Raw genomic sequence first — 16,984 nt, 5'->3', positions numbered from 1 at the left:
GTATCGACGGAGCTGAGCTCGCGAAACCCATAGCTTCTTCAGAAGAACCTACTCAGATCGGTCTTCTCTCTCTCTCCTTTGTCGGGATACTCTTTCTAACCTTCACCCTATCTCTTTCCTTAATTACGTCTGCTCTTTGCTTCAAGCCTGATTGAATTTGTATCCTTAGAGCTTGGGGAATGAATAGAACTGGTTTTGTCCATCTCTGTTAGAACAAGGTTCGTGTTTTGTATTATCTCTTGACGATATTACCTGAATAACCATTGTTTCTATCTTGATGCCAATATTTCATTGCGTTTTTTGTTACATAGGATTTTGCCATTATGCGATAAAATCATTTCCTTAATTTAATGTATGTTCTGTTCTTGAAGTGTGTGAGCTATTCCTCAAGTCGAAAGAATCTTTTTATTTATTTAGAATCTGTGTGTCTTTACCCGAGCATGTTTTATGCATTGGTCCTTATCTCGGTTTTGGTTTTTTAATGTGGTGTAATTACATGTTTCAATGCATATAGATAGGTTAGGTGGTACAAGAAATGGACCCTGCAAAATCAATGACATATGTTTTGTTTGTTTGTTTGTAGTAATATTGGATTTTGAGAAGAAGGGACTTTGTGATGTACACGAGGGCATTAAAGAGGAACCAGAGATGGAGTTTGTTATTGCAGCAAGCCAAATACTTAGTTAGGCCAGCCATTCGCAACTATACCGTCTCCAGATCTTATGGATTCACAGATCATTTAACCAGAAGTGCAAATTTGACAAGAAAGTCTCTCCTTGGTTCTTTTTATCCCCGCGTTGGTACTGTTACCTCGGGAAATTGTTTAAGTAATTTGAAGAATAGCCAGTTGCGTAGTTTTAGTTCTGAAGGTGATGGAAGGAATGCTAGTGAGGATAAACATATCTCTTTGAACAAAGGGAATGGTGTAGATGATGGAAAGACCGGTAAGGAGAAAAGTAATAGCGGTGTTGGGCATTTAGATTCTCATGCTCAACTTGGAGAACAGGACCAAATAGAATGGCTCAATAATGAGAAGCTTGCAAGTGAATGCAAAAAGAAGGAGTCACCTTTGCTTAATAGACGAGAAAGATTCAAAAACGAATTCTTACGGAGAGTCCAACCTTGGGAAAAATTACAGCTTTCGTGGGAGACCTTCCCTTACTATATCCAGTAATAATAATCTACAACATGTCTTTTTTCTCTGTTATTTTGTTTTTCTTCTGCATTTCCACTTATGGATTCTGGTTATGCTACTTTCACAGTGACCACACGAAAAATATTTTGGTGGAATGTGTTACCTCACATATAAGGCAGAAGAATGCCACTTCCATATATGGTGCCCGTTTAGATTCTTCAAGTGGGAGAATATTGCTGCAGAGTGTTCCAGGTTTGCTTTTGACTATAGTAAAAAAGAAGATCAGTATTTGATGTTGCGTCTCTGTAATCAAAGTATAATTATCTAGGAAATGTTAGATGACCAGGAAATTTTTTGTTGTTTATTCAGGTACTGAGCTTTACCGGGAGAGGTTGGTAAGAGCACTTGCTCGAGATGTACAAGCTCCCCTGTTGATACTTGACAGCAGTGTTCTTGCCCCATATGTGAGATTCTTATGAGTAATTTGCTAATTACATTCCACCATTTTTTTTTCTGTTTTCCGTGTGTTTATGTAATCTTTGTTGATTCGGGATCAGGATTTTGCTGATGACTACAACGAAGATTCTGAATCAGATGGTGAGAATGCAGACGCGGAAGCAGATGAGAGCACGACAGAGTCTGAAGCTGAAGACGAATCTGGTGCTAATAATGAGGAGGATTCCGAAGCGAAAACAGATGGGAGTGAAAATGATGAAGCTTGCCTCGAGGTTTCTGAGGAAGCAATCAAGAAAATTGTTCCAAAACTTGAGGAGTTTGAAAAGGTATGATTGCATTAAGTGAGATTCAGAATATTTAGTCTGTACTGATTGTTTTTTTTGCTGATTGCGTTAAATTGAGTATCAGAAATCGCTGAATATATTCTCATCTGCTCTAAATTTTGGCAGTTAGTAGCTGAGGAATTACATAGTTCTGGTGAAGCGGCAGCTGTTGAGCATTCTGATAAAGCCAGGCGACCAGCAAAGAAAGGTAATCATCAAAATCAAGGCTCTAGAAGGCATCTTCATCATTATCAGTGCTAGGCAGACTTGAATGTATCAGTTTGATTTAGTAACTTTTATCCTATCTACCCATATTGTTCTTGGTGTTGGCTTTCTCTCGTAGTCATTCACTCTTACCTCATCTATTTGTCAGACTACTAAGTTCTCTTTGTGCTGTCCTTTTTCCTCATTTCTATTTGTGTTTACATTGTTTGCAGGAGATCGAGTAAAATATGTTGGGTCTTCGAAGAAGGGTGATGCAAAGCACAGGTAGTTTACAGATTCATTTGTGTGATAATTATTCTCTAACATTGTACTTAAGATTTAAATGTTCAACACAAATTGCTGAAGAATATTACGCTATAATATTTATGACTGTCTCATATTATTTGACTTGATCTCTGCTTGCTCTGCCTATTCATATTAGTAGAATTTTTCTCATCAACTGCCACATGGACCTTAAATGTGATTGTTTGGATATGCTTTTGGTAATGATTTAAGTGCATTTAGTTTGAGTAGTTCTGGTGTAGGATTGGATGTGTATGAAACTGCTGCCATGACTGTTTTCTGTATGACGTATTCATTTATTTGTGAGCTCTGCAACTCACATTACCTTTGCTTAACTAAATGACTAGTTTTTGCGTGCTAATGAATATCATCACTAGGTTGATGATACTGTATCTAATAATAGTATACTTTCCATGGTTTCCTCATCAATTTGACATACCTGCAAATGTAATATCTGAACATTTGATCTTTTTGGAACACATTTTTAACTCATAGAGCTCTGGAAGTAATAAACTTCCATGGCATGCTAAATATTATGGATGAAGGGTAGTAGATGTCCTATGCTTTGTTTTCAACCAAAATTTATATACCTACAGGCCATTATCTAGCGGACAACGTGGAGAGGTTTATGAGGTGAGTGGAAACCGGGTTGCGGTCATATTTGACAATGGAGGTGATACTTCGTCAGAGGAAAACGAGAAGAAACCTTTCCATAAGCTACATATGCACTGGATAGATGGTATCCTATATGCTTGATGTGTGATTGTTGTATATTTAGAGAATCTGTATGTAGACAATTGACATTTTACGTAGTTGTAGCTAACTTATATATTGTCTGTGCAGTTGGAGACCTAAAGCATGATTTGGATATGCAGGCAGAAGATGGCTATATCGCCATGGAGGCTTTAAGTGAGGTATTTCATGTGGAAGCTACAAAAAAAAAAGAAAATGTGTTGCTTTTCAGTTAATATTGTACATAGGCTTATATGATAGTTCAGACCAGATAAAACCAGCAGTAGTTAGTGCATTATATTTAGTTTAATATGAAACTGAAATATATGGATTGTTCAACATATGCTGGGTATTTCAGCTGGAAATTTATGATATATCTGCCCTAAGATGTGAAGTCTAATGTAGCTTGACTTTGAATGCTGTTAGCATACACTTTCACCACGACACATACAACTTGAAGTGGCGTTAATTTATTTCATTTTGTTGTCCTGTGTTTGTAGGTTTTGCAATCCACGCAACCACTTATCGTCTATTTTCCCGACTTGTCCCAGTGGATGTCCAGAGCTGTACCTAAGTCAAAACGAAATGAGTTTGTAGACAAAGTTCAGGAAATGTTTGATAAACTGTCAGGTCCTGTTGTTATGATCTGTGGACGGAACAAGATTGAAACAGGCTCAAAAGAGAGAGAGAAATTTGTAAGCCTTTCTCGCGTGTCATATTTCATTGGCTCTTCTTTTGCTATTGATCAGTAAATAAATCGTTTGCTTTCTTTCTTCTTTGACCTTTTTTTTTTTGTTTGTGGACAGACGATGATACTCCCAAACTTTGGCCGTCTTGCGAAACTGGTATGTTGCAAATATTTAATTTACTTTAATTGACAGTCTTAGTATGTATATATTGTGGTAATTTCTTAAAATTTGTGGTCTCGTATGCACATCAATTACAAACAGTATCGATGTAGTCAACATCTTGAACATGCATTGAATCCTGATTTTGTATCAATCGCATTTTGATACGTGTAAAGTTCTGGTCAAATAAGCTTTGTATGTGAAGGACTCTGAATGTAGTCTTGCATGCTCCGCTTCACCTTCTTGACATTATTTACTACACATCCATTTGTTGCTCTGCATTTTATAAATCCCAAACCCTACACCAAAATATTTATGATATTGTGTCTTGCAGCCCCTTCCGTTGAAGCGTCTCACTGAGGGACTCACGGGAAGGAAAACATCAGAGGATAATGATATATACAAACTCTTCACTAATGTTATGAGCCTACTCCCTCCAAAGGTATTGCCTTAAAACTTCTGAGAACTTTCTGACTTGATTTTAGAAAACCAATGAAAATCACATCGTTGTGTTTTTGACTTTTTTTCTTACTTACGTGAGATTGCATAGACGGGTTCAGAATCAGATAATGTCTATTGAAGATATCTCTGTTAATTCCTCTAAATGAGGAGAAAGTAGGAAAGCTATTTGACACTTACTTTGATATATGAGAAAATATATGCAAACTTCTTTCAATGTCAATTCATTTGCAATTAATATTCTGGGATGCAAATCCCACATAGCCCACACTGCTATCTGCTTGATATTTCTTTGTTCCATGTGTCTTGTTTAATTATGTTGTTCTTGTTTTTTTTCTTTTCTTATTTTGCTGCAGGAAGAAGATAACCTCGTAGTATTCAACAAACAACTTGGAGAAGATAGAAGAATTGTGATATCACGGAGCAATTTGAATGAGCTACTTAAGGTACATAGATCTTGATTGAATCTCGTTTGGAGAAATGGAGTCAATTTGCGATGTTTTCATAATCATTGTAACACTTTGAGAACTTTCTCCCTAGGTGCTTGAGGAAAACGAGTTATTATGCACAGACTTGTACCAAGTGAACACCGATGGCGTGATATTGACAAAGCAAAGTGTGTAACTTCCTATGAATACCTGGTTTATTATGTATGTGTTTACTCGCAGTGTTGTGTTGTGTCTGGATAAAGTTGCTTGTTGAGGATATCGAGCTTCCTTTACTATCTGTTATGTATGTAATTGCTGCTGTAATGGCTAGAATCTGGTTATTAGGAGACATCTATGATAAGGCATTTACTTGCACGCATATATTTAGATCTTGTACATTCCCCTGATCTGATTAACATTAAATGAAATAGGATACATTCCATGTGATAGACATTGATATCTGCCACTGTCTCTTATTTTGATGCAATCCTTTGATCTTAATTCTTGCTTTCTGTGATGAAAACGCAATTACTTATGTTGTGACCAAGAGAGCTCAGAACTTATTTATGCTGTCTCTGCAGGAGCGGAGAAAGTTATTGGCTGGGCCAGAAACCACTATTTATCTACTTGTCCTAGCCCATCGGTTAAAGAAGGCCGCCTGATTCTGCCCCGTGAAAGGTAATAGGATGGTTGTTGATTGATCTTTGTGGTCTAATTTATCCTTTATTTTATTTTATCTAACTATTGTCTTCCTCTTTTGAAGCATTGAGATTTCAGTTAAAAGGTTACAAGCACAAGAAGATATTTCTCGAAAGCCCTCACATAACTTGAAGGTTTAGTTTCGTCCCCCTCTGGTAGTTTGACAAATGGATGTTGATTACTATTGGATAATAATGATGTTAACAGAGAATTTTGTTTTAGCAGAATATTGCAAAGGATGAGTATGAAACCAATTTTGTGTCAGCTGTGGTTGCTCCTGGAGAAATCGGGGTCAAGTTTGACGACGTTGGTGCTCTTGAACATGTAAAGAAGACATTAAATGAGTTGGTCATTCTTCCCATGAGAAGGCCAGAGCTTTTCACCCGTGGAAATCTCTTGCGGGTATTACATTCTGTTATTATTTTCTTGGCTATGGACTGTAATTTCCTCGGCTTGGTTTTCCTGATGGCGTGAGTCTTTCATATTCAGCCGTGTAAAGGTATATTGCTTTTTGGTCCTCCTGGTACGGGTAAAACGCTACTCGCCAAGGCGCTTGCAACAGAAGCAGGGGCAAACTTTATTAGCATAACTGGCTCAACGCTTACCTCAAAGGTACATGGAAGCTTAGTATGCTGTATGGCACTACAATATGACTTATAAAATAACTTTACCATAGACAGTCTAGTACCATAGACTAAATGTGGTCTATAATCTCTTTCCATCGCCTTTCATTTGGTTCTGACTAAGTCAACTTCGTCCATTGTTTGGCACAGTGGTTTGGAGATGCAGAGAAGCTCACAAAGGCTTTATTCTCCTTTGCAAGCAAACTAGCGCCTGTAATTATATTTGTTGATGAGGTGAGAAATTGTTTAGCTTTGTTGATGAGGTAAAATGTATTTCTCGAGGACTNCTGTGTTTGTAGGTTTTGCAATCCACGCAACCACTTATCGTCTATTTTCCCGACTTGTCCCAGTGGATGTCCAGAGCTGTACCTAAGTCAAAACGAAATGAGTTTGTAGACAAAGTTCAGGAAATGTTTGATAAACTGTCAGGTCCTGTTGTTATGATCTGTGGACGGAACAAGATTGAAACAGGCTCAAAAGAGAGAGAGAAATTTGTAAGCCTTTCTCGCGTGTCATATTTCATTGGCTCTTCTTTTGCTATTGATCAGTAAATAAATCGTTTGCTTTCTTTCTTCTTTGACCTTTTTTTTTTTGTTTGTGGACAGACGATGATACTCCCAAACTTTGGCCGTCTTGCGAAACTGGTATGTTGCAAATATTTAATTTACTTTAATTGACAGTCTTAGTATGTATATATTGTGGTAATTTCTTAAAATTTGTGGTCTCGTATGCACATCAATTACAAACAGTATCGATGTAGTCAACATCTTGAACATGCATTGAATCCTGATTTTGTATCAATCGCATTTTGATACGTGTAAAGTTCTGGTCAAATAAGCTTTGTATGTGAAGGACTCTGAATGTAGTCTTGCATGCTCCGCTTCACCTTCTTGACATTATTTACTACACATCCATTTGTTGCTCTGCATTTTATAAATCCCAAACCCTACACCAAAATATTTATGATATTGTGTCTTGCAGCCCCTTCCGTTGAAGCGTCTCACTGAGGGACTCACGGGAAGGAAAACATCAGAGGATAATGATATATACAAACTCTTCACTAATGTTATGAGCCTACTCCCTCCAAAGGTATTGCCTTAAAACTTCTGAGAACTTTCTGACTTGATTTTAGAAAACCAATGAAAATCACATCGTTGTGTTTTTGACTTTTTTTCTTACTTACGTGAGATTGCATAGACGGGTTCAGAATCAGATAATGTCTATTGAAGATATCTCTGTTAATTCCTCTAAATGAGGAGAAAGTAGGAAAGCTATTTGACACTTACTTTGATATATGAGAAAATATATGCAAACTTCTTTCAATGTCAATTCATTTGCAATTAATATTCTGGGATGCAAATCCCACATAGCCCACACTGCTATCTGCTTGATATTTCTTTGTTCCATGTGTCTTGTTTAATTATGTTGTTCTTGTTTTTTTTCTTTTCTTATTTTGCTGCAGGAAGAAGATAACCTCGTAGTATTCAACAAACAACTTGGAGAAGATAGAAGAATTGTGATATCACGGAGCAATTTGAATGAGCTACTTAAGGTACATAGATCTTGATTGAATCTCGTTTGGAGAAATGGAGTCAATTTGCGATGTTTTCATAATCATTGTAACACTTTGAGAACTTTCTCCCTAGGTGCTTGAGGAAAACGAGTTATTATGCACAGACTTGTACCAAGTGAACACCGATGGCGTGATATTGACAAAGCAAAGTGTGTAACTTCCTATGAATACCTGGTTTATTATGTATGTGTTTACTCGCAGTGTTGTGTTGTGTCTGGATAAAGTTGCTTGTTGAGGATATCGAGCTTCCTTTACTATCTGTTATGTATGTAATTGCTGCTGTAATGGCTAGAATCTGGTTATTAGGAGACATCTATGATAAGGCATTTACTTGCACGCATATATTTAGATCTTGTACATTCCCCTGATCTGATTAACATTAAATGAAATAGGATACATTCCATGTGATAGACATTGATATCTGCCACTGTCTCTTATTTTGATGCAATCCTTTGATCTTAATTCTTGCTTTCTGTGATGAAAACGCAATTACTTATGTTGTGACCAAGAGAGCTCAGAACTTATTTATGCTGTCTCTGCAGGAGCGGAGAAAGTTATTGGCTGGGCCAGAAACCACTATTTATCTACTTGTCCTAGCCCATCGGTTAAAGAAGGCCGCCTGATTCTGCCCCGTGAAAGGTAATAGGATGGTTGTTGATTGATCTTTGTGGTCTAATTTATCCTTTATTTTATTTTATCTAACTATTGTCTTCCTCTTTTGAAGCATTGAGATTTCAGTTAAAAGGTTACAAGCACAAGAAGATATTTCTCGAAAGCCCTCACATAACTTGAAGGTTTAGTTTCGTCCCCCTCTGGTAGTTTGACAAATGGATGTTGATTACTATTGGATAATAATGATGTTAACAGAGAATTTTGTTTTAGCAGAATATTGCAAAGGATGAGTATGAAACCAATTTTGTGTCAGCTGTGGTTGCTCCTGGAGAAATCGGGGTCAAGTTTGACGACGTTGGTGCTCTTGAACATGTAAAGAAGACATTAAATGAGTTGGTCATTCTTCCCATGAGAAGGCCAGAGCTTTTCACCCGTGGAAATCTCTTGCGGGTATTACATTCTGTTATTATTTTCTTGGCTATGGACTGTAATTTCCTCGGCTTGGTTTTCCTGATGGCGTGAGTCTTTCATATTCAGCCGTGTAAAGGTATATTGCTTTTTGGTCCTCCTGGTACGGGTAAAACGCTACTCGCCAAGGCGCTTGCAACAGAAGCAGGGGCAAACTTTATTAGCATAACTGGCTCAACGCTTACCTCAAAGGTACATGGAAGCTTAGTATGCTGTATGGCACTACAATATGACTTATAAAATAACTTTACCATAGACAGTCTAGTACCATAGACTAAATGTGGTCTATAATCTCTTTCCATCGCCTTTCATTTGGTTCTGACTAAGTCAACTTCGTCCATTGTTTGGCACAGTGGTTTGGAGATGCAGAGAAGCTCACAAAGGCTTTATTCTCCTTTGCAAGCAAACTAGCGCCTGTAATTATATTTGTTGATGAGGTGAGAAATTGTTTAGCTTTGTTGATGAGGTAAAATGTATTTCTCGAGGACTGACTGTGATTCCTTTTATTATTGTCGGGTAGGTTGACAGTTTGTTGGGTGCGCGTGGAGGTGCTTTTGAGCACGAGGCAACCCGGAGAATGAGAAACGAGTTTATGGCAGCTTGGGATGGACTCAGGTCAAAAGATAGCCAAAGAATACTCATTCTCGGTGCCACCAACCGACCTTTTGATCTTGATGATGCTGTCATTCGTCGGCTACCAAGACGGTAGAACCCTCACTTTAGTTTTTCTATTTCGCCTTCGGTTGATATATCCGTCTCTCATCTTGACGTTTGTTTTTTTTCCTTTGGGGCTTTCTGTTTATAGGATATATGTAGATTTACCAGATGCGGAAAATAGGTTGAAGATATTGAAGATATTTCTTACTCCAGAAAATCTTGAAACTGGTTTCGAGTTTGNGCCTACTCCCTCCAAAGGTATTGCCTTAAAACTTCTGAGAACTTTCTGACTTGATTTTAGAAAACCAATGAAAATCACATCGTTGTGTTTTTGACTTTTTTTCTTACTTACGTGAGATTGCATAGACGGGTTCAGAATCAGATAATGTCTATTGAAGATATCTCTGTTAATTCCTCTAAATGAGGAGAAAGTAGGAAAGCTATTTGACACTTACTTTGATATATGAGAAAATATATGCAAACTTCTTTCAATGTCAATTCATTTGCAATTAATATTCTGGGATGCAAATCCCACATAGCCCACACTGCTATCTGCTTGATATTTCTTTGTTCCATGTGTCTTGTTTAATTATGTTGTTCTTGTTTTTTTTCTTTTCTTATTTTGCTGCAGGAAGAAGATAACCTCGTAGTATTCAACAAACAACTTGGAGAAGATAGAAGAATTGTGATATCACGGAGCAATTTGAATGAGCTACTTAAGGTACATAGATCTTGATTGAATCTCGTTTGGAGAAATGGAGTCAATTTGCGATGTTTTCATAATCATTGTAACACTTTGAGAACTTTCTCCCTAGGTGCTTGAGGAAAACGAGTTATTATGCACAGACTTGTACCAAGTGAACACCGATGGCGTGATATTGACAAAGCAAAGTGTGTAACTTCCTATGAATACCTGGTTTATTATGTATGTGTTTACTCGCAGTGTTGTGTTGTGTCTGGATAAAGTTGCTTGTTGAGGATATCGAGCTTCCTTTACTATCTGTTATGTATGTAATTGCTGCTGTAATGGCTAGAATCTGGTTATTAGGAGACATCTATGATAAGGCATTTACTTGCACGCATATATTTAGATCTTGTACATTCCCCTGATCTGATTAACATTAAATGAAATAGGATACATTCCATGTGATAGACATTGATATCTGCCACTGTCTCTTATTTTGATGCAATCCTTTGATCTTAATTCTTGCTTTCTGTGATGAAAACGCAATTACTTATGTTGTGACCAAGAGAGCTCAGAACTTATTTATGCTGTCTCTGCAGGAGCGGAGAAAGTTATTGGCTGGGCCAGAAACCACTATTTATCTACTTGTCCTAGCCCATCGGTTAAAGAAGGCCGCCTGATTCTGCCCCGTGAAAGGTAATAGGATGGTTGTTGATTGATCTTTGTGGTCTAATTTATCCTTTATTTTATTTTATCTAACTATTGTCTTCCTCTTTTGAAGCATTGAGATTTCAGTTAAAAGGTTACAAGCACAAGAAGATATTTCTCGAAAGCCCTCACATAACTTGAAGGTTTAGTTTCGTCCCCCTCTGGTAGTTTGACAAATGGATGTTGATTACTATTGGATAATAATGATGTTAACAGAGAATTTTGTTTTAGCAGAATATTGCAAAGGATGAGTATGAAACCAATTTTGTGTCAGCTGTGGTTGCTCCTGGAGAAATCGGGGTCAAGTTTGACGACGTTGGTGCTCTTGAACATGTAAAGAAGACATTAAATGAGTTGGTCATTCTTCCCATGAGAAGGCCAGAGCTTTTCACCCGTGGAAATCTCTTGCGGGTATTACATTCTGTTATTATTTTCTTGGCTATGGACTGTAATTTCCTCGGCTTGGTTTTCCTGATGGCGTGAGTCTTTCATATTCAGCCGTGTAAAGGTATATTGCTTTTTGGTCCTCCTGGTACGGGTAAAACGCTACTCGCCAAGGCGCTTGCAACAGAAGCAGGGGCAAACTTTATTAGCATAACTGGCTCAACGCTTACCTCAAAGGTACATGGAAGCTTAGTATGCTGTATGGCACTACAATATGACTTATAAAATAACTTTACCATAGACAGTCTAGTACCATAGACTAAATGTGGTCTATAATCTCTTTCCATCGCCTTTCATTTGGTTCTGACTAAGTCAACTTCGTCCATTGTTTGGCACAGTGGTTTGGAGATGCAGAGAAGCTCACAAAGGCTTTATTCTCCTTTGCAAGCAAACTAGCGCCTGTAATTATATTTGTTGATGAGGTGAGAAATTGTTTAGCTTTGTTGATGAGGTAAAATGTATTTCTCGAGGACTGACTGTGATTCCTTTTATTATTGTCGGGTAGGTTGACAGTTTGTTGGGTGCGCGTGGAGGTGCTTTTGAGCACGAGGCAACCCGGAGAATGAGAAACGAGTTTATGGCAGCTTGGGATGGACTCAGGTCAAAAGATAGCCAAAGAATACTCATTCTCGGTGCCACCAACCGACCTTTTGATCTTGATGATGCTGTCATTCGTCGGCTACCAAGACGGTAGAACCCTCACTTTAGTTTTTCTATTTCGCCTTCGGTTGATATATCCGTCTCTCATCTTGACGTTTGTTTTTTTTCCTTTGGGGCTTTCTGTTTATAGGATATATGTAGATTTACCAGATGCGGAAAATAGGTTGAAGATATTGAAGATATTTCTTACTCCAGAAAATCTTGAAACTGGTTTCGAGTTTGATAAACTTGCAAAGGAAACCGAAGGATACTCAGGAAGCGATCTCAAGGTTTGGTCATTCACAGTTTAATTTACAAGTTTTGAGTATGATTGACACCTAAGAAAGTTAAGATTATTTCTAATTCCGTTTCTTGTTTACATTGTAGAATCTATGCATAGCTGCTGCATACAGACCTGTTCAAGAATTGTTACAAGAAGAAAACAAGGTAACAACATGCATATAGATAGACCCGCACAGTTAATCTTTTTTCTTTGTTGTTGCGGAAAGAATTTTTGGAATCGCAAATCACTTGATGCTTTTACAATGCCAAACCCTCAGGGTTCGGTAGCAAATGCAGCTCCTGATCTACGGCCTCTGAGTTNCGGATCTGATGATGATCCTTCCGTTACTATCCCCAAGTCCCTCTCACAAATTCAGGTGTTTTGTTGTTATTTACTTTCAATTGCTTTGTTTCTGCCGAGTTCTGGAAGGTTTTTTGAGTAATGTTGAAGCTGATTTGTGATATGATTTTTGGAATTAGGCGTATATTGAAGCTGAGAATATGAGGCTGGAGCAAGAGCCATGTCCATTCTCTGCTAAGGAGATTATTGTGAAAGTGCAGTATAAGTATTGTCCCNTCCTATGAATACCTGGTTTATTATGTATGTGTTTACTCGCAGTGTTGTGTTGTGTCTGGATAAAGTTGCTTGTTGAGGATATCGAGCTTCCTTTACTATCTGTTATGTATGTAATTGCTGCTGTAATGGCTAGAATCTGGTTATTAGGAGACATCTATGATAAGGCATTTACTTGCACGCATATATTTAGATCTTGTACATTCCCCTGATCTGATTAACATTAAATGAAATAGGATACATTCCATGTGATAGACATTGATATCTGCCACTGTCTCTTATTTTGATGCAATCCTTTGATCTTAATTCTTGCTTTCTGTGATGAAAACGCAATTACTTATGTTGTGACCAAGAGAGCTCAGAACTTATTTATGCTGTCTCTGCAGGAGCGGAGAAAGTTATTGGCTGGGCCAGAAACCACTATTTATCTACTTGTCCTAGCCCATCGGTTAAAGAAGGCCGCCTGATTCTGCCCCGTGAAAGGTAATAGGATGGTTGTTGATTGATCTTTGTGGTCTAATTTATCCTTTATTTTATTTTATCTAACTATTGTCTTCCTCTTTTGAAGCATTGAGATTTCAGTTAAAAGGTTACAAGCACAAGAAGATATTTCTCGAAAGCCCTCACATAACTTGAAGGTTTAGTTTCGTCCCCCTCTGGTAGTTTGACAAATGGATGTTGATTACTATTGGATAATAATGATGTTAACAGAGAATTTTGTTTTAGCAGAATATTGCAAAGGATGAGTATGAAACCAATTTTGTGTCAGCTGTGGTTGCTCCTGGAGAAATCGGGGTCAAGTTTGACGACGTTGGTGCTCTTGAACATGTAAAGAAGACATTAAATGAGTTGGTCATTCTTCCCATGAGAAGGCCAGAGCTTTTCACCCGTGGAAATCTCTTGCGGGTATTACATTCTGTTATTATTTTCTTGGCTATGGACTGTAATTTCCTCGGCTTGGTTTTCCTGATGGCGTGAGTCTTTCATATTCAGCCGTGTAAAGGTATATTGCTTTTTGGTCCTCCTGGTACGGGTAAAACGCTACTCGCCAAGGCGCTTGCAACAGAAGCAGGGGCAAACTTTATTAGCATAACTGGCTCAACGCTTACCTCAAAGGTACATGGAAGCTTAGTATGCTGTATGGCACTGTTACAATGATTATCAAATGACTTATAAAATAACTTTACCATAGACTAAATGTGGTCTATAATCTCTTTCCATCGCCTTTCATTGGTTCTGACTAAGTCAACTTCGTCCATTGCTTGGCACAGTGGTTTGGAGATGCAGAGAAGCTCACGAAGGCTTTATTCTCCTTTGCAAGCAAACTAGCGCCTGTAATTATATTTGTTGATGAGGTGAGAAATTGTTTAGCTTTGTTGATGAGGTAAAATGTATTTCTCGAGGACTGACTGTGATTCCTTTTATTATTGTCGGGTAGGTTGACAGTTTGTTGGGTGCGCGTGGAGGTGCTTTTGAGCACGAGGCAACCCGGAGAATGAGAAACGAGTTTATGGCAGCTTGGGATGGACTCAGGTCAAAAGATAGCCAAAGAATACTCATTCTCGGTGCCACCAACCGACCTTTTGATCTTGATGATGCTGTCATTCGTCGGCTACCAAGACGGTAGAACCCTCACTTTAGTTTTTCTATTTCGCCTTCGGTTGATATATCCGTCTCTCATCTTGACGTTTGTTTTTTTTCCTTTGGGGCTTTCTGTTTATAGGATATATGTAGATTTACCAGATGCGGAAAATAGGTTGAAGATATTGAAGATATTTCTTACTCCAGAAAATCTTGAAACTGGTTTCGAGTTTGATAAACTTGCAAAGGAAACCGAAGGATACTCAGGAAGCGATCTCAAGGTTTGGTCATTCACAGTTTAATTTACAAGTTTTGAGTATGATTGACACCTAAGAAAGTTAAGATTATTTCTAATTCCGTTTCTTGTTTACATTGTAGAATCTATGCATAGCTGCTGCATACAGACCTGTTCAAGAATTGTTACAAGAAGAAAACAAGGTAACAACATGCATATAGATAGACCCGCACAGTTAATCTTTTTTCTTTGTTGTTGCGGAAAGAATTTTTGGAATCGCAAATCACTTGATGCTTTTACAATGCCAAACCCTCAGGGTTCGGTAGCAAATGCAGCTCCTGATCTACGGCCTCTGAGTTTGGACGACTTCATTCAATCAAAAGCTAAGGTATTGTATCAATGTCTAAAGAAAACATCACCGTCTTCTTTGTTCTGGTCATTGCAGTATCTCATAATCATTTGAATACAATTTTGCAGGTAAGTCCGTCAGTGGCGTATGATGCAACAACAATGAACGAATTGAGAAAATGGAACGAGCAATACGGTGAAGGGGGGACCCGAACTAAGTCTCCTTTTGGCTTCTAAAACCAGTTTTGTTAGATTCAATCTCTCTTTTTTACCAACAAACAACCCATTAATTTTGCTTCATGTCCTAACAATAAAAAGTTACTATTAAATCATTTATAAATGAGAGAAAAAAAAAGCCAATTTACAATCCTCATTTGCTAAAAACATTATTAGTAATCACACAATTCTTCTGCTACATGTATAGTTTGATTGTAATCACACAAAAAAAAAAAACATATTTGGCAAAATCCTTGGTGATAATATTTCTGTATATACTATTGGTCAACAAAAAGAAACAAATATTGCCGACCAAAACCAAAAACAAAAAAAAACATTTTAGTGTCCTCACGCGCTCTTTTGTTTTTACTTTTTAGCGGAGAACTATTATTACGTTTACTTAACGCTCCATAAATGCGCGTATGATAATTAAATTAAACGAAAACACAAAAAAAAAAAAAGGGGAAAAAAATTTAAAATTGAAAAAGCGGTATCTTCCACGGCGAGGAAGAAGACGACGGTAAGAACGAACTCTCACACTCTTCATAATAAGACGACGACGATGTCGGATGTGAAAGCGCCAAAATCGGTGACGGTTGAGGAGATGGCGAAGGAGGAGGAGGAAGACGCCGCAATTGAGGAGCGATGGAGTCTATACGAAGCTTACAACGAGTTACACGCTTTGGCGCAAGANGTCCCCCTCTGGTAGTTTGACAAATGGATGTTGATTACTATTGGATAATAATGATGTTAACAGAGAATTTTGTTTTAGCAGAATATTGCAAAGGATGAGTATGAAACCAATTTTGTGTCAGCTGTGGTTGCTCCTGGAGAAATCGGGGTCAAGTTTGACGACATTGGTGCTCTTGAACATGTAAAGAAGACATTAAATGAGTTGGTCATTCTTCCCATGAGAAGGCCAGAGCTTTTCACCCGTGGAAATCTCTTGCGGGTATTACATTCTGTTATTATTTTCTTGGCTATGGACTGTAATTTCCTCGGCTTGGTTTTCCTGATGGCGTGAGTCTTTCATATTCAGCCGTGTAAAGGTATATTGCTTTTTGGTCCTCCTGGTACGGGTAAAACGCTACTCGCCAAGGCGCTTGCAACAGAAGCAGGGGCAAACTTTATTAGCATAACTGGCTCAACGCTTACCTCAAAGGTACATGGAAGCTTAGTATGCTGTATGGCACTACAATATGACTTATAAAATAACTTTACCATAGACAGTCTAGTACCATAGACTAAATGTGGTCTATAATCTCTTTCCATCGCCTTTCATTTGGTTCTGACTAAGTCAACTTCGTCCATTGTTTGGCACAGTGGTTTGGAGATGCAGAGAAGCTCACAAAGGCTTTATTCTCCTTTGCAAGCAAACTAGCGCCTGTAATTATATTTGTTGATGAGGTGAGAAATTGTTTAGCTTTGTTGATGAGGTAAAATGTATTTCTCGAGGACTGACTGTGATTCCTTTTATTATTGTCGGGTAGGTTGACAGTTTGTTGGGTGCGCGTGGAGGTGCTTTTGAGCACGAGGCAACCCGGAGAATGAGAAACGAGTTTATGGCAGCTTGGGATGGACTCAGGTCAAAAGATAGCCAAAGAATACTCATTCTCGGTGCCACCAACCGACCTTTTGATCTTGATGATGCTGTCATTCGTCGGCTACCAAGACGGTAGAACCCTCACTTTAGTTTTTCTATTTCGCCTTCGGTTGATATATCCGTCTCTCATCTTGACGTTTGTTTTTTTT

General features: G+C 38.1%; 2 protein-coding genes and 1 pseudogene across 2 annotated transcripts; all 3 read left to right on the top strand.

The window, feature by feature from the left end:
* LOC104767657 lies at positions 14-6,477 on the top strand. Its single transcript, XM_010491650.2, has 19 exons — positions 14-218; positions 584-1,170; positions 1,263-1,387; positions 1,505-1,599; positions 1,693-1,917; positions 2,041-2,122; positions 2,352-2,403; positions 3,018-3,160; positions 3,265-3,335; positions 3,654-3,848; positions 3,960-3,998; positions 4,336-4,443; positions 4,817-4,906; positions 5,001-5,076; positions 5,470-5,566; positions 5,652-5,721; positions 5,813-5,989; positions 6,077-6,199; positions 6,361-6,477. The coding sequence occupies exons 2-19, from the start codon at positions 617-619 to the stop codon at positions 6,475-6,477; spliced, it is 2,439 nt and encodes an 812-aa protein (XP_010489952.1). The 5' UTR covers positions 14-218; positions 584-616.
* On the top strand, positions 6,510-15,395 carry LOC104765841 (protein MSP1-like). The gene is made up of 16 exons (XM_010489613.2): positions 6,510-6,704; positions 6,816-6,854; positions 7,192-7,299; positions 7,673-7,762; positions 7,857-7,932; positions 8,326-8,422; positions 8,508-8,577; positions 8,669-8,845; positions 8,933-9,055; positions 9,217-9,300; positions 9,384-9,568; positions 9,669-9,748; positions 12,228-12,286; positions 12,384-12,443; positions 14,985-15,056; positions 15,146-15,395. The coding sequence occupies exons 1-16, from the start codon at positions 6,564-6,566 to the stop codon at positions 15,251-15,253; spliced, it is 1,569 nt and encodes a 522-aa protein (XP_010487915.1). The 5' UTR covers positions 6,510-6,563; the 3' UTR covers positions 15,254-15,395.
* Positions 15,697-16,984, top strand: part of LOC104767654 — an 8,325-nt pseudogene continuing 7,037 nt past the window's right edge.

The sequence above is a fragment of the Camelina sativa genome, chromosome 19 (genome assembly GCF_000633955.1).
Source record: "Camelina sativa cultivar DH55 chromosome 19, Cs, whole genome shotgun sequence".
NCBI classification, from domain to species: domain Eukaryota; kingdom Viridiplantae; phylum Streptophyta; class Magnoliopsida; order Brassicales; family Brassicaceae; genus Camelina; species Camelina sativa.
The sequence above is the reverse complement of the archived record's forward strand: the minus strand, read 5'-3'. Positions and strand labels throughout refer to the sequence as shown.

What these genes read in the sequence shown, in the direction of transcription:
- LOC104765841 (XM_010489613.2), top strand. Translation starts at nt 6,564, where the DNA reads ATGTCCAGAGCTGTACCTAAGTCAAAACGAAATGAGTTTGTAGACAAA. An exon ending in CTGATTCTGCCCCGTGAAAG is followed by an intron (nt 8,423 to 8,507) that starts GTAATAGGATGG and finishes CCTCTTTTGAAG; the next exon opens with CATTGAGATTTCAGTTAAAA. An exon ending in ATTCGTCGGCTACCAAGACG is followed by an intron (nt 9,569 to 9,668) that starts GTAGAACCCTCA and finishes TTCTGTTTATAG; the next exon opens with GATATATGTAGATTTACCAG.
- LOC104767657 (XM_010491650.2), top strand. Translation starts at nt 617, where the DNA reads ATGTACACGAGGGCATTAAAGAGGAACCAGAGATGGAGTTTGTTATTG. An exon ending in ATTTGAATGAGCTACTTAAG is followed by an intron (nt 4,907 to 5,000) that starts GTACATAGATCT and finishes CTTTCTCCCTAG; the next exon opens with GTGCTTGAGGAAAACGAGTT. An exon ending in CTGATTCTGCCCCGTGAAAG is followed by an intron (nt 5,567 to 5,651) that starts GTAATAGGATGG and finishes CCTCTTTTGAAG; the next exon opens with CATTGAGATTTCAGTTAAAA.